This window comes from Meles meles, chromosome 7 (assembly GCF_922984935.1).
Source record: "Meles meles chromosome 7, mMelMel3.1 paternal haplotype, whole genome shotgun sequence".
Lineage (NCBI taxonomy): Eukaryota > Metazoa > Chordata > Mammalia > Carnivora > Mustelidae > Meles > Meles meles.
Window position 1 is genome coordinate 4930332 of NC_060072.1, and position 12870 is coordinate 4943201.

Genomic DNA, 12870 nt, shown 5'->3' on the forward strand with positions numbered 1-12870 from the left:
AACAGCCGTGCTCCCTGCAGAACGTGGCATTTGGGGGTCAAGGGCTTTCTGTTTCGAAATAGCCTCCGAAGCAATGAGCTTCACTCCCATGGCCTCTGGCTACGGCACAGACTCAGGGGCTCCCCACCCTGGAGGGTTGAAACGCGGTCCCAAGCTGTCCTGCCATCTGCCACCCCTCGCGGAGAGGACGATCAGGTCGTGCTGCTTGCCACAGGGATGGGAACAGCTCTCTGGGGACTAACGGGAGGAACCACCTCGTCACCCCCCACCACGCTTTTCTTACCCCCCACTGCCTGCAGCAGCTCGGAGAAGCAGACAGACCCCAGGGGGCTCCTCGGGAGACCCTGTGGGGTCCTGTGGGCCCTGTGACCTGGGTGACAGCACACATCCACGCATCTGGGAACGTGTTGCCACAGCCTGCAAGTGCCCGTGACCTTGGACTCCCCAGCCCCGCAGGTACTTACCGAAGCGACCCATCATCATCCTGCAAACAAGAACAGAGGAGAGAGAGAGCCGTCAGCGGGCGCTCAGAACACAGTGCGGTGAGGTCACGATGGAGGAACCCCAGAGTCGGAGCCCTAAATTGTCCAGCTGAAGGGCTCTTTATAAAAATGTAAATCCTGTCATAACAGAGTCTCTGTCCCTCTCATCACAAATGCCAGGAGTGTGTATCGGTTTCTAAATGTGTGCACGAGATCAGCGGCAAGGGGCCACCTTGAGTCAAACCACTCCCAAATGCCATTTGGGGGGATTAAACTATGGGAGCGGTTAACAGGAAGAACGGTTCAGCAGTTAGTGGGTCTTCTGGGGCCGCTGAATGGGAAACTTTGAAGTCCAGGGTGCAGATCACCCAAGGGTCCCACCGTGGTAAGCTGCGCGTTCAGAGGAACACGAAACTCGGGGATCCTGAAGAATCACAGGCAGGACCCTGATCTAGCCGGCGGAGGCTGAAACCACAAGGCACAGAGGCTAGTCCCTCCATGAGGACCACGAGGTCCCCATGCACAAGTCCTCCCCTGCATGAGCTTCCTGAGAGGCGAGGGGGTCTTCAGATCATCCCCAAATTCCTCTAGACTCGAGTCTTTAGGCTCCAACTTATTTAACAAATACTTCCCGAGCAGCTTCTATGGGCATGCCATGAAAATGCAGAAATAATCAGCCCGTTCCCATGAACCCCATGGCCCTGCCCCATAAGCTCACATTTCAATGCAGTCCATGGGTACCCAAAGTGTCACATATAGGCGATGCTACGGGAACTAAAAGGAAGCCAGCCATTCGTGTCTGGCAAACACTGAGGGCTTCCTGGAGGAGGGGACCTCAGAACCAGCTCTAGAAAGAGACAGGAAGGAGGCTGAGGCTAGACAGAAGGTGCAGAGGATCTTTGGGGCTGCGGGAGGCTGGGCTGCCAGAGCGCTAAGGCCAGAAGGAGCGGGAAGGCCAGCGGGCAGGTGAGGCAGTACTTTGTGGTTTTGGCAGACATCTGATGATTTAGATGCTCCATCCAATCCCCTCTGACCACACAGAGGGGGAGGGATTGGGGAGAGCACGCCCAGAGTCGGGGAGACCAGGCAGGAGACTGGCGATCCCTCCCCATCCTGAGTCTGGGGCCACATAGCACTTCCCACGAGCTGCCCGGGCTGGAATCCACGTTTCTACAGACACGGCCTTTGTCACCAGCAAGCCCGTCCGCCCTTGTCCCAAACCCCTCCACCTCCACTGCCCAGCACAGTGCCCTCAGGCTGGCCACTCCTGTGAGCTGTACGGGCCATTCGCCACCCCCGCCCCCGCCCGCTAGCTCCGATTCCAGAGCTCCTAACTCCCCCAGCTGCCCTCCCTCAGGTCACCAAACCCTGGGGGACACTGCAGGAGGTGGCCACAGTCCCCCCCAGGGCTGCATCCCCACCATGCTGCCACAGGCCCAGCTGCCTCTCCCAACGGCAGGCAGGGCGTCTCCCCCGCCCACCCAGGATGATCTTGTGACTTGCTCTGACCCACAGAATGTGAGGACACCGCACCAATTCACCCGGCAGCGCCCACTCCAGGAGTGGTCTCCCGTGCCCGCCTGGATCTGTAAAGACGGGACGTGAGTGGGTGACACGGTAATTAATCACTCCGTGGACGGAGCAGGAGGGTTCACCGAGCCGACCCATCTTTAATGTTCTGTTTCATCTGAACCAGGTTTGGGGGAGAGGCACCAATGCAGTGAATTTTTAAAGATCCTTAGCAAGGGGCCGTAGGGGACTCCTAAAAGCTACCTGCAAAACAGACCATTTGATTGGCTACGTTCAATAGACTTGAAGCCTTTTAGATGTCTTCAAAGTTGCCGCCTGGCTCTCCCTACGAGACGAGCGACAGTCCGCACGCTCTCAAAGGAAGTTCCAGTCCAGAAGTGTGGTTCTCTCTCCCACGGAGCTGATGCCTGGGAGGACAGATGAGCCGCAACAAGGGGTCCCCTGACCATTTTGAACCCCTCCTGCCCCTGACCCAACATGCTCGAAGTTCACCTTCTAAAATCAGGAACATACGTCCAAAGGCTTCAGAGAAGAATTCTGTCCCACACGGAAAACTCTGAAGACCAGCACACTCCCCTTACAAAAGCTCAAGGTTTTAAATCCCCCTTAGCCGTTTCCTCCTTGTAAGAGATTCTGAATGGCATCGGTTCTATTTCTACTTGCTTATCGTTCTTGGTGCCGTTCCAGAAAAGATTTCAGGCCGCCTCGCTAAGTTCTAATTCCCGTGTCGCATGTGGTTTGCCGACTTTTCTATTTGGGAGAATTTCTCATTTAAATACCAAATCAAACTGCTATCTTGCCCTTCCTCGCAAGGGGAAAAAAAAAATCCTTGCAGAGAAAAGTGCACGCAGGTCATAAAGCTAGGACAGCGCTTGCGTGCGGATCTCATCCCTGGGTTGAGGGACGCGCGCAGAAGCGGGCCCCCGCGTCCGTGCCGGTCCCCGGCTGGTGTCCACTTACCCCGTTGTCGTGGTCAGCTCCTCCGTGACGTGGCTGGAGTGCAGCAGGCCTTCTCGCTTCTGCAAACCCCAAAATGAACAAATAAACACACCAACACGTGGGCAGGCAGAGGCGACGGGAGGAAGGACATCACTGGCGCGGTACTGAGCTGCGTGCAGATCACCCATCGGACAGCATCCACGCCACGCCCGCTAGGGTGGACTGCAGGTAACTCCAGGGGGTGACCCTTTTGGTGGCTGGAAACGGTCCCCTCCCCTCCTCCACCCTCTCCCTAGGCTCTCCGTGTTGCTCTGAGAGCAAGGCAGCGGGGGCGGAGGGGGTGTCAGGATTAATACCCTAGCTCCCCAAGGGAACCCATATGCCGTGCAGCTGGGAGAGGGACGGAGCACCGGGAACCCCCCGTAACAAGGGGAGCAGCCAGTATAAGGACAGGCACGCTTGCCTAAGTAGGATGCCTCCCCCACACCGTTCGCCCCAGAAGTCATGTCCGTCCCGAACCTCGGAACGTGACCTTGTTTGGAAACACGGTGTTTGCAGATAGAGCTAGTTAAGAGGAAGCCACAAGGCACTCGGGTAGGTCCCAAATCCAACAGGACTGGAGTCTCCGTCAGAGAAAACAGCCACAGGCACGGAGGGAAGACGACAGAGCCTGGGCAGACGCGCCTATAAGACCGGGAACCCGGAGGGCTGCCTGCAGACACCAGAAGCTGGAAGGCGGAAGGCAGGATCCTCCCCTGGAGGCTTCAGAGGGAGCGGGGCCCTGCCGAGTCCTGTATAGACCTTCCGGCCTCCCTAACGGTCAGGGAACAACGTCTGTTGTTTTAAACTCCCAGGCCGTGGTCTTTTGCATCAGCAGCGCCAGGACGCAGCACTGTGTGATGGAATTCTCCAGAAGCCCGCAGGTGTGAAGAGGCGCAGATGGTGGCAGGGTGGGAGGTGGGGTCGGGGACGAGGAGCAGCCTGCATGTCCCGGGCCCCAGGGTGGCTCTCACCAGCCAGCTAATCCAACCACTGTAAGTCCCTACATGAACCCTCGAGACATGGGGAACTCACTCCCCACCGGGCAGCCCACCATGGACACCTCTGGAGATCGGCGCTCCCCAGCCCTTCCTGAACTTGGCCTCCGGGGAAGCCTCGCGGCTGGTCCTTGCTGGTGAAAAGCAAGCACCCCGGAGCGGAGCCCGTCAGCGGCCCCCGGGCTCCCGGAGACCCGCCAGCGAGGCCGGAGACACCTCGGTCCCTCACCTATCCACGCACCTGTCGGGCACCTTCTAGATGCCGGGCCCAGGGTGAGGTAGCAGACACACGAGGCTGAGTATTTCAGTTTTAGAGCATAATGTCAGATTTCTGGGGAAATCACTGCAAATCACTGCAACTCGGAGAACTCAAGGGCTCGCCCGTGGCCATGCTGCCGGGTAGTAACAAGGCCCCTGTCCTCATCCCTTCCCTCCCCGGACCTCCACATGCCTTGCACCTCCCATCTCCGACCGGAGAACCGGACATGGAGGGACAGGCCCTGCGGTCTGGGAGGAGGGCTTCTGAGGCCAGAGGCCGGCCAGTTCCCGGGACCTCCGCCCCACGATGCATGCCCCATTGGGTGTGGCCCGAAGAATCCTTCCGTAACCCTGGTCAGGCAGGAGGCACCAGCAAGTGCTTGCCCGCGTCAGTTAAACTTTCTGAAAACCCAAAAGATTTTCTTGGACCCAAGCACAGCCTGAAAGGAAATGCCTTAATCACCAAGCCGTACGGCGCTCATGGGGCCCCGAGACTGATGGACACCGGTTTGGGAACCACACGCCCACGTGTCCTTGGGAAGCCTTTCCCGGCTGGTTGCCTCGGGTGAGCGCCGAGGGCTAGGGCAGCAGAATCGGTCCCCGACCCCATCACCACCACGGACCACAAACCTCCCTCCTTAGGAAGCAAGCAGGGCCCCCACGGCGCGGGGAGGGGGGAGTAACCCTCGCCCGATGCCAGAAAGGGGGCATTCCCGCCCCGCAGTGTCCGGGCAGAGCTCCCAGGGTAACGGAGGGGACAAACAGCTTCATAACACCAGGACCAGCCAGAGCCTTGCAGCCCACAGAAGGCACAGGGCCGATAAGGGAGAGAGTGGAGTTGGACGTCACAAGTGCATGAACACACAGACATCCGGGTTCCGAGCGAAACCTCCTCGGTCTGGCAGGAGAGTGGTGCTTTCGCAAGCGGAGTGTTTTCCCCGTTTGGTGTCCCCGACAGCCAGGGCTCAGGGCCAAGTACACAGTAGGCGCTTCCTACGCATTTACTGGACAAGACCGCAAACACAGAGCCGGAGCTGGGTCTGTCCCCTTAAACGCAGGGGACGCGGCAGGAAAGGCTGCTTTGCCCCTGCCAGAAGGACCCCAGCTCCCAGTTACACCTCTCCAAGGGAAGCAAAAGAAACGGCCCTACGAAGGCAGTCGTGGGGACTGGAGGATATAATTCACAGCAGATGCAGAGAAAGCTTTCATCAGGGTATCCATTTCATACCGTTGGTCTCAACCCGCTCCGGTGAGTAATAAGCTCATTCAAGAGAACTGAATTCCAACCACTTGGCTTTGGAGAGACATGAATGTTCTTTTTAAAAAAAAAAAATTCTGGAAAATTAAACCTCAACACACTCATTGCCTTTGAATCTGCCTCTCTCCAAATCAGTGCCATTGTTCCGGCTCCGACATGTGTCCCCAAGCCAGGGCAAGACACACATTTTGTCAAGAGGGGAGGACAGAAGGTGGACGCACAGGGGGGAGGGAAAAAAGCAGCAGTGGGGGGAGTCCACGGGAGAAAAACTTCCGCACACACCCCTCCCCCCGCCCCACAGCATGGTGGCAAGGTCCACCGCCCGCTACTCACCCGCACGACCACCACCTGCACGGACACGTGCTCGGGGAGGCGGATCGGGGCCCGGAAGTGCATGGCCAGGGACACGAGCAGGTGCAGGATGGCCACCAGGTTCTTCCCGTGGATTGCTGGTCGGGGAGCGAAGAAGGGAGCTGGTTTGGGTCAGGTTCTGCAGGAACCCCGAGCCCGGGCCCAAAAGGCAATAAAGACACTGCATCCATGGGGCGCCTGGGTGGCTCCGTGGGTTAAAGCCTCTGCCTTCGGCTCAGGTCATGATCCCAGGGTCCTGGGATCGAGTCCCGCATCGGGCTCTCTGCTGGGCAGGGAGCCTGCTTCCCCCTCTCTCTCTCTGCCTGCCTCTCTGCCTGCTTGTGATCTGTCTCTGTCAAATCAATAAATAAACTCTTAAAAAAAAAAAAAGACGCTGCATCCAAATAAGACCGTGGAGAAAAACCACGGTGGGGGGGTGGGGGGCAGCGGGGGCCACGGGAAAATGAAGATGACGAGCGCCTTGTGTGAGTCTACGTCTCCTCTCTAATTAGCTTTCCTTCCTGTTGACTTTCAGGTGACATGGGCAACCGTTTTCAAAGCACAGCATTTGCAAAAGGGGTCAGCAGGGGTGGGGTGGTAAGGACACAGAGCGGGCAGGAGAGTGAAGTTAGCCCAGGGAAGGGAGAATTTTGTGGAAAATGGGGTCAGCGTGGCCACTTAGCGGTCACAATAACATGCATCATTATCCCGGCCACTCAGGTCTCCCCCTGCCCCATCAATGGCCTGTGCAAGGGAGGAGAGCAAGGGGGGACGGCGCTCTGAGGGGGGAGATGGGAAACCCCTGTCCCGCCTCGGTCCCTGGCTGCCGTCCCCAACACGCCAGCTCTCCAGTCCTCGGACAGGTGCGGTCGTACTCGGTCCCATACAGGGCTTACAGCTTCCAAACACCCCAGTCCTCCCCCATGGCGCCCACAACCCTTGAGGCAGGCTTGGGTCTGTGACGCGTCTCGATGTCAAGAAACCAGGCGCCAATCTTGTCACCACAGCCTGGGGCTCGTCCCTCCAAAGCCCAGGGGACCCTGGCAGCAGGGAGAGCTTCCCCATCAGGCCCTGCCTGCCTATACTGAGGACGCGGGGGGCCTGGGGAGAGGGAGGGAGGGGGGCCCCGACAAAGAACTTTCTTGCTTTAGTTCTTCACCTTCCTGGCTTCACGTCTCAGCTGGGAAGACCGTGATGCCACGTATTGGCCGTGCAAGCACACTCCGTGATCTACCCAGAGGCCAGCACGAACCCCTTCCTGGGGACCTTGCTGTCAGGGCCATGGGTGTACGGGCTTGGCTCCCTTCCAAGAACCCCACGGAGCTTCTCTCTCTTTCCCCTCCTTCCTCTGGGAGACTCCCCTGCCCCACCAGACCAGAAACGTCTCTCCTCTCTGAAGCACGGGGGAAAAAAAGGCAATGACAGGCGTGACTTTGTCCCTCACCCAGGAGCGAGCTCCCAAGAGCAGGGACGCTGGCTTTGGCCTGTCCCAGCTGCCTTCCAGACAGCGGCAGCGGGAACGGGTTTTGAACGCGCAAGCCCAGCGAGGCCACGATGAATGACAGCATGGCAAGCTGTGGGGACAGGCCCAGCGGCCCCCGAGACCACTCACAGTCAACGGTCCACTGGAGCGCCCGGCCGTGGGGCCGCAGCAGGCCGTGCACGGCTTCGAGCACCGTCTGCAGCTTCTGCTTCTGCCCGATCTCGGACTGCGTCACCTCAGCCACGTTCAGCTTGCAGCCCGCCAGCTTCTCTGCAATGAGAAGAACAAGAGCAAGACGCAGGGGTCAGGAGACGCTGGAGGGTCTCGGGGCCGCCGGTGACCCAGCTGCAAGGGGGCCGGCCGCTCCCTCCCCCAGACTGGGGCGAGCAGATCATCACAGCGCTTGGAGCTTTCTAGTCCTTTGTGCTCCTTGGGAAAGTACTCTAGAGCGGGAAAGGGGGTGTGGAGGTCGAGGCTAGAATGGGAGGTGTCCCACTTAGGAATATTCTAGGCACGTGACATGGGAAAATGACTCGAGGTGCACCTGCGAGGCAGGAAGGGGACCCGCGGGGACTCCAGGGACGGGGCCGGAACCGGACAGGCGGTAAGGTGGGTCCCCTTGTTTCTCTAACAGCAGGACCCCGCGGTAAGGATGGCAGGATGTTTGCAGACACGGCCACGAAGGACTTTATCACCGACAGGGAGCTGGGAGCAACCTGGGGGACCCTGACAAGAACCGCCCCATCTGCTTGAGATCCGCAACAGACCCGGAGCCTGGCCCCGGGGCGAGCTCCGCTCACTACCCCCCCCATAAAGGTCCCCCACCTGCTAAGGGGCAAGGGGAGAAGGGGCTCTATGACCCAGCTGTCCTCCCGACGGGCTGTCACTCCTCAGCAAAGCAACAGCAGCAGCAGAACACGGTGACCTGTTCCCTGGCAGGGTGACCGTGCTGCCTGACGCAAAGGCCGACCGGCCGCGAGCCAGGACGTGGCTGCTGGCCGTGGCCCAGACAGGAGGGACAGCATACAAGCTGTGGAGTCCAGGCCGGTCACGGTGGGGATCCCGTTTTGCAGGTGGTCCCCAGCAAAGCTCTGTGTATGGAGGCCCCTCACTCAACATTCTCTCCCTGCGTCCTCCCCTCCCTTCATTAGAACAAGAGTAACCATGTTAATACTAGAACAAGAGTAACCATGTTAATACTCCCGGCGGGATCATATTGTAGAGCAATGCCTTTGGGGCTGGGGACGCTCCTCCGTCCCTCCCTCCTCCCTTCCCTCCCTCCTTCTTTCTCTCCCTCCCTCCTCCCTTCCTTCTCTCCTCCCTTCCTTCCTTAGTTCACAAAAGAGCCATCTGAGCACCTGTGCGCCAGGCACCGTCCTGGGGCGGGATGCAGCAGACAAGAGGCTCCCCAGCGGGCCGGCAGCCTCACCCTCCACCAGGCAACCCTGCGGACCTGCAGCCCGAACGCGGTGGCTGGAGGAGGTGCGGCGGAGAGGGGAAGGAAGCCACCCCGGCCTGTTAGGGTCCGGGAACAGAGCACCACAGACCGGGGCAGAAACGATGTAAACTTGCTCTCAGGACCCTAGAGGTTAGAGATCGGAGACCAGGGGTCGGCAGAGCCGGTCTCCCCCAAGGTCTCTTTCCCCAGGTCCTCACGTGCATCTGGGTCTTGATCTCCTCTTCTTAAAAGGGCCCCAGCCCTATGGGTTTAGGGTCCACCCTCCAATGACCTCATTTCAACCTAACGACCTCTAGAAAGACCGTGTCTCCAAACACAGTCACACGGAGAGGTTCTAGGGATTAGGATTTCAACTTAGGACTTCTGGGCAGGGGTTGGGCGGGGAGGGGTCACACAATCCAGCCCAGGACGGGAACCGAGGAGGCTAGTAGTTCCCGGGCGCTGCCCGAGGCGGGTCCCGCTGTTTCTGCAGTGTGGGAGAGGATCAGACGGGCTGCCCGCGTGGCCTGCGTCACTGTCTAGTGACAGGCTTTGCTGCGGCAGCATCTGCCTTCAGAGCACGGAGAGGGACGGAGGACGCTGGGGTGGGGGGGGGTCCTCGGATGTGGCAGGCAAACGCGCTGCGGCCGAATGCGGGGCCGTGAACACACCTTGCGCAGGGAGACCTGCCTCTTGCAAGGAGAAGGGAGCTCCATGAGTTAGAAGCAGGACCCCAGCTGGCCCAGGAGCCCCCCGGGGACCCTGGCAGCAGCACCCGCCCTCGGCCCGCACATGGCCCATCGTGCAGAAGGGCTCCACCTGCTGAAGCCTGCCACGGGGCAGAATCAGCAGGTGTTTCCAGAGTCTGCTCTGAAGAGGACCCACCCGGGATCCTGCTGGGGACTCACACTGGGTGACCTCATGTGGCCGAATCCAGAGGTCCGCCCTCTGTTCTCACTCCTGCCTCCTTGAAACACCCTTCCTCTACCCCTCCCGAGGGAGCACTCCCCGGGGGCCTCCTCCCTCACGGCTGGACCCTCAGACTCCTTCACGGGCTCCTCCTCTTCCTGACCCCTTCCTGACCAGGCAGGGCCCCGGCCGCAGACCTCTCCTCTCTCCAGGTGCACAGACGTCAGCTTTGGCCTTGGCCCTCGCCACAGTCTCCTTTTTGGTGCCGGCTTCTGCCTTTGGAGACAGTGACGAGCCCAATGTCTAGTCCACGCGGGGGTCATTCCTGCTGGCCCCGGGCTCACGGACCACGTGCTCACACGGGTCACTGCGGCATCTCGGCAGCACGGCAACACCAGCAGTAAGCCATCGACGAGCAGGCAACACGTGCCGATTTTCTGTTCAGACCCGAACATTCTCCTCCACGGGTCTCTTCCACAGACCCGTGTGTCAACCCCCTCGACATACGAGTGATTTTAGAATCGCCTGATCAAGTACTCAAGTAAGATACTGACAAGGGACGGAAGGCAGCTGCTCCCACAGAGGCTGCCGAGCGAGAGTCGCTCCTGTACACCCTGTGGGTAACACAGCCAACGCGGGGTGACGGAAAATCACGCAGCTTCACAGCCCGTGTGGAATCTGCCAGCGGAGGAGGGGACCAAAGGACGTGCCTCGAGGGGCAAGATTTCTTACCTGATACCTGCTCTAAAGAGGCCCCTGTCACCTGTCGCCTGGCAGGCGCCAGCATCGTTGACAGGCAAATTCAGAGCCCATCCTATGATCCAGTGACAGTACAGAGGCCCCCCCCAACCCCCCACATCCCAGTTCGAACTCGGGCTTAGAACACGATTTTTTTCAAGCAGTTGGGTCAAAAGAGCCACAGGGGCGTGCAAAAGCATCGGAAGGAAAAACATCTGAGTGCTATTACTCTGAAGTTTGCTTCTGAAACTGCGAGGAAGAACCTCTCTCTGCCAGGAAGCCAGGCACCTGCTGGAGGGCCCGTTTCCTGACAGCGGCATCACCCACGGCCAACGCTTTGAGTCCATGGGCCGAAGGGGAGCTCGGTCCTCACTTCAGACAAGGAGGACAGCCGGTAACCCGGGCAGCTCCCCCATCGGAAGAATCCTTGCCAGCGGATCCAAACATGCGTGCACTCCCCGCCCGTCTCTACTGAAAGCGTGGGTCACCGCACGTGTCCACTGTGATGACCCTGAGGCCACCATAGCCCCCGACAGGGCTGAGGATGACCCCGGGAATGACTACACCAACACGACAATCTAAAACACCGGAACTCCGACCGATGCTTTTTTAATCCGCACACAATCCACGGACAGCGTTAGATCAGTTTCAGGTATATGATACAACGATTCAATCTGCCATTTTTAATAATAAACAGGCGATAGTGATTACCAGCCCCGATAATGTTTCAGACTTGGGCTTGTACCTCGGAGAGTCATTCCGAGATGGGGATCCTTGGCTCAGCCAAATCCTGAGAAATTCTTAGCCGTGTGGCATCCAGCCAACTCACATATCTGGGCCGCCCTCTCTCTGGGGGAGGCTCCTGGGTACCACGGAGTGAAGCATCAGCTCTGGGCTGCTGAGCTCTCCACCCTCACCTGGCCACTGACTGAGCTAGAACAGGCCCCAGTTCCTGCAATACCCACCTCCTCAACCCCCAACCCATCCTCCTCCCAAGGGGCTCCTGGTTCCCCAACTGCTCACGGACAAACCCAGCTGTCACGTCAGCCTCGACGTCAGCTCCAACCTCCAAGATCTCTCCCCCGGGTCTGCACCTCCCCCCAATCTGAACCACGTCGTCTGATACCCAGGCTCCCTGATCTCCTGCGTGATCTCAGCATCTGCCCCCGAGCCCTCCCTTTGTACCCAGAAGCCCAGGTGACTTTGTGAAACACTTAGCTCGGATCATGTCACGGCCCTGCTCAAAAGCCCTAGCAGCTTCCTATCACATGGAATAAAAGCCTTTGTCGACCAGGGCTGGACGCGACCTGGCCTCGTCCGTCTTCCCAGCCCTGTCCAGCCCCCCACGACCCCTCTCCCCCACCTCCTGCAGCCTCTTCCCATGGGTCTTTAAACACTACACTCTTCCTCACCTCAGTCTTGGCCCAGAATGTTCTTCTGACACATCTGCTCAGAGACCCTCTCCAGCCCATGACCCTCTGGCTTCCTTCCTAGCGTGTACCACTCTCTAAAAGCATCTGTTTGTGTCCCGTAACATTCCTCTTCCTTCCCTCTGCCAGAATGAGGGGCACAGGTGGGCGAGGGGACCCCCTCCCTGTTGTTACCACTGCATCTCCAGAGCCCAGACCCAAACCTACCACAAGCTGACTCTTTGTCCAACGGATGAACGACCAAGACAAGCACGACTTTTTCCCTCCAGGTGGACTTCCAGAGGATGCGCAGAGTAAGGGAACGACACACGGGCCATCACCAATGGCGTGTCTTTCAGGGCAAATTGCACGAGGCCGTTCCCTCCCCCACTGCCCCTGCAGGAGGGCTGGCCTGCGGAGGAAGTCGCACGGTCCTTGTCCCATCTCCCTGGCCCCACAGGAAAGTTCTGGAACCTGGGCGTGGCCTGCTGCCGCCAGGAGTCGCCACCTGGAGCGTGGGCTCAGAGCTGCGGCTCCAAGGCTGCCCTGAGGACGAGCAGCCCGTGCCGCCTTGCAGAGGACCGAGTGGCCCTTGGCTGGGGATGCCCGAGACTCACCCCAGAGCTTCTGCAGCACCTGCCCGTCGTAAAGGTCCTCCTCCAGCTGCTTCACGATGATCCTCTCCTCCACCAGGACGTCGTTGATCCAGTCGATGAGAACCTGCGGACAAGGAGCGTCATGGCCGCGCACGCCAGGCCAGGCAGACCGGGGCGCCACCAGAGCAGACCCAGGAACTGAGCGCCGCTGGGCACCGAGACGCACCCCGGCACAGCAGCCGGGCACACGGGAAGGGAAAGATGCGGCCTCGGCGGCTGGACTGCGCGTGGGATTTCACGAGGGGGGGACCACCACGCCCCTGGGCATCCTCCTGCGGGGAGCTTGGGTGGACGGGAATGCTCTCAGGAAAAGGAAATGAGGATTCCTGTTCACGGTGGCTTGGAGGAAGGGGTAACGTGCGCAACAGCAGCACTGGCCCTC

At 59.5% G+C, this 12870-nt stretch overlaps 1 protein-coding gene across 1 annotated transcript in view; it reads right to left on the minus strand.

The window, feature by feature from the left end:
• PARVB (parvin beta) overlaps positions 1–12870 on the minus strand; it is a 93289-nt gene that overhangs the window by 20049 nt on the left and 60370 nt on the right. Inside the window, exons 4-8 of the mRNA XM_046012225.1 lie at positions 12450–12552; positions 7468–7608; positions 5838–5953; positions 2973–3031; positions 465–484 (exon numbers count right to left, since the gene is read on the minus strand). Coding sequence (XP_045868181.1) covers positions 465–484; positions 2973–3031; positions 5838–5953; positions 7468–7608; positions 12450–12552 — 439 coding nt within the window. The remainder of the gene's footprint in view (positions 1–464; positions 485–2972; positions 3032–5837; positions 5954–7467; positions 7609–12449; positions 12553–12870) is intronic.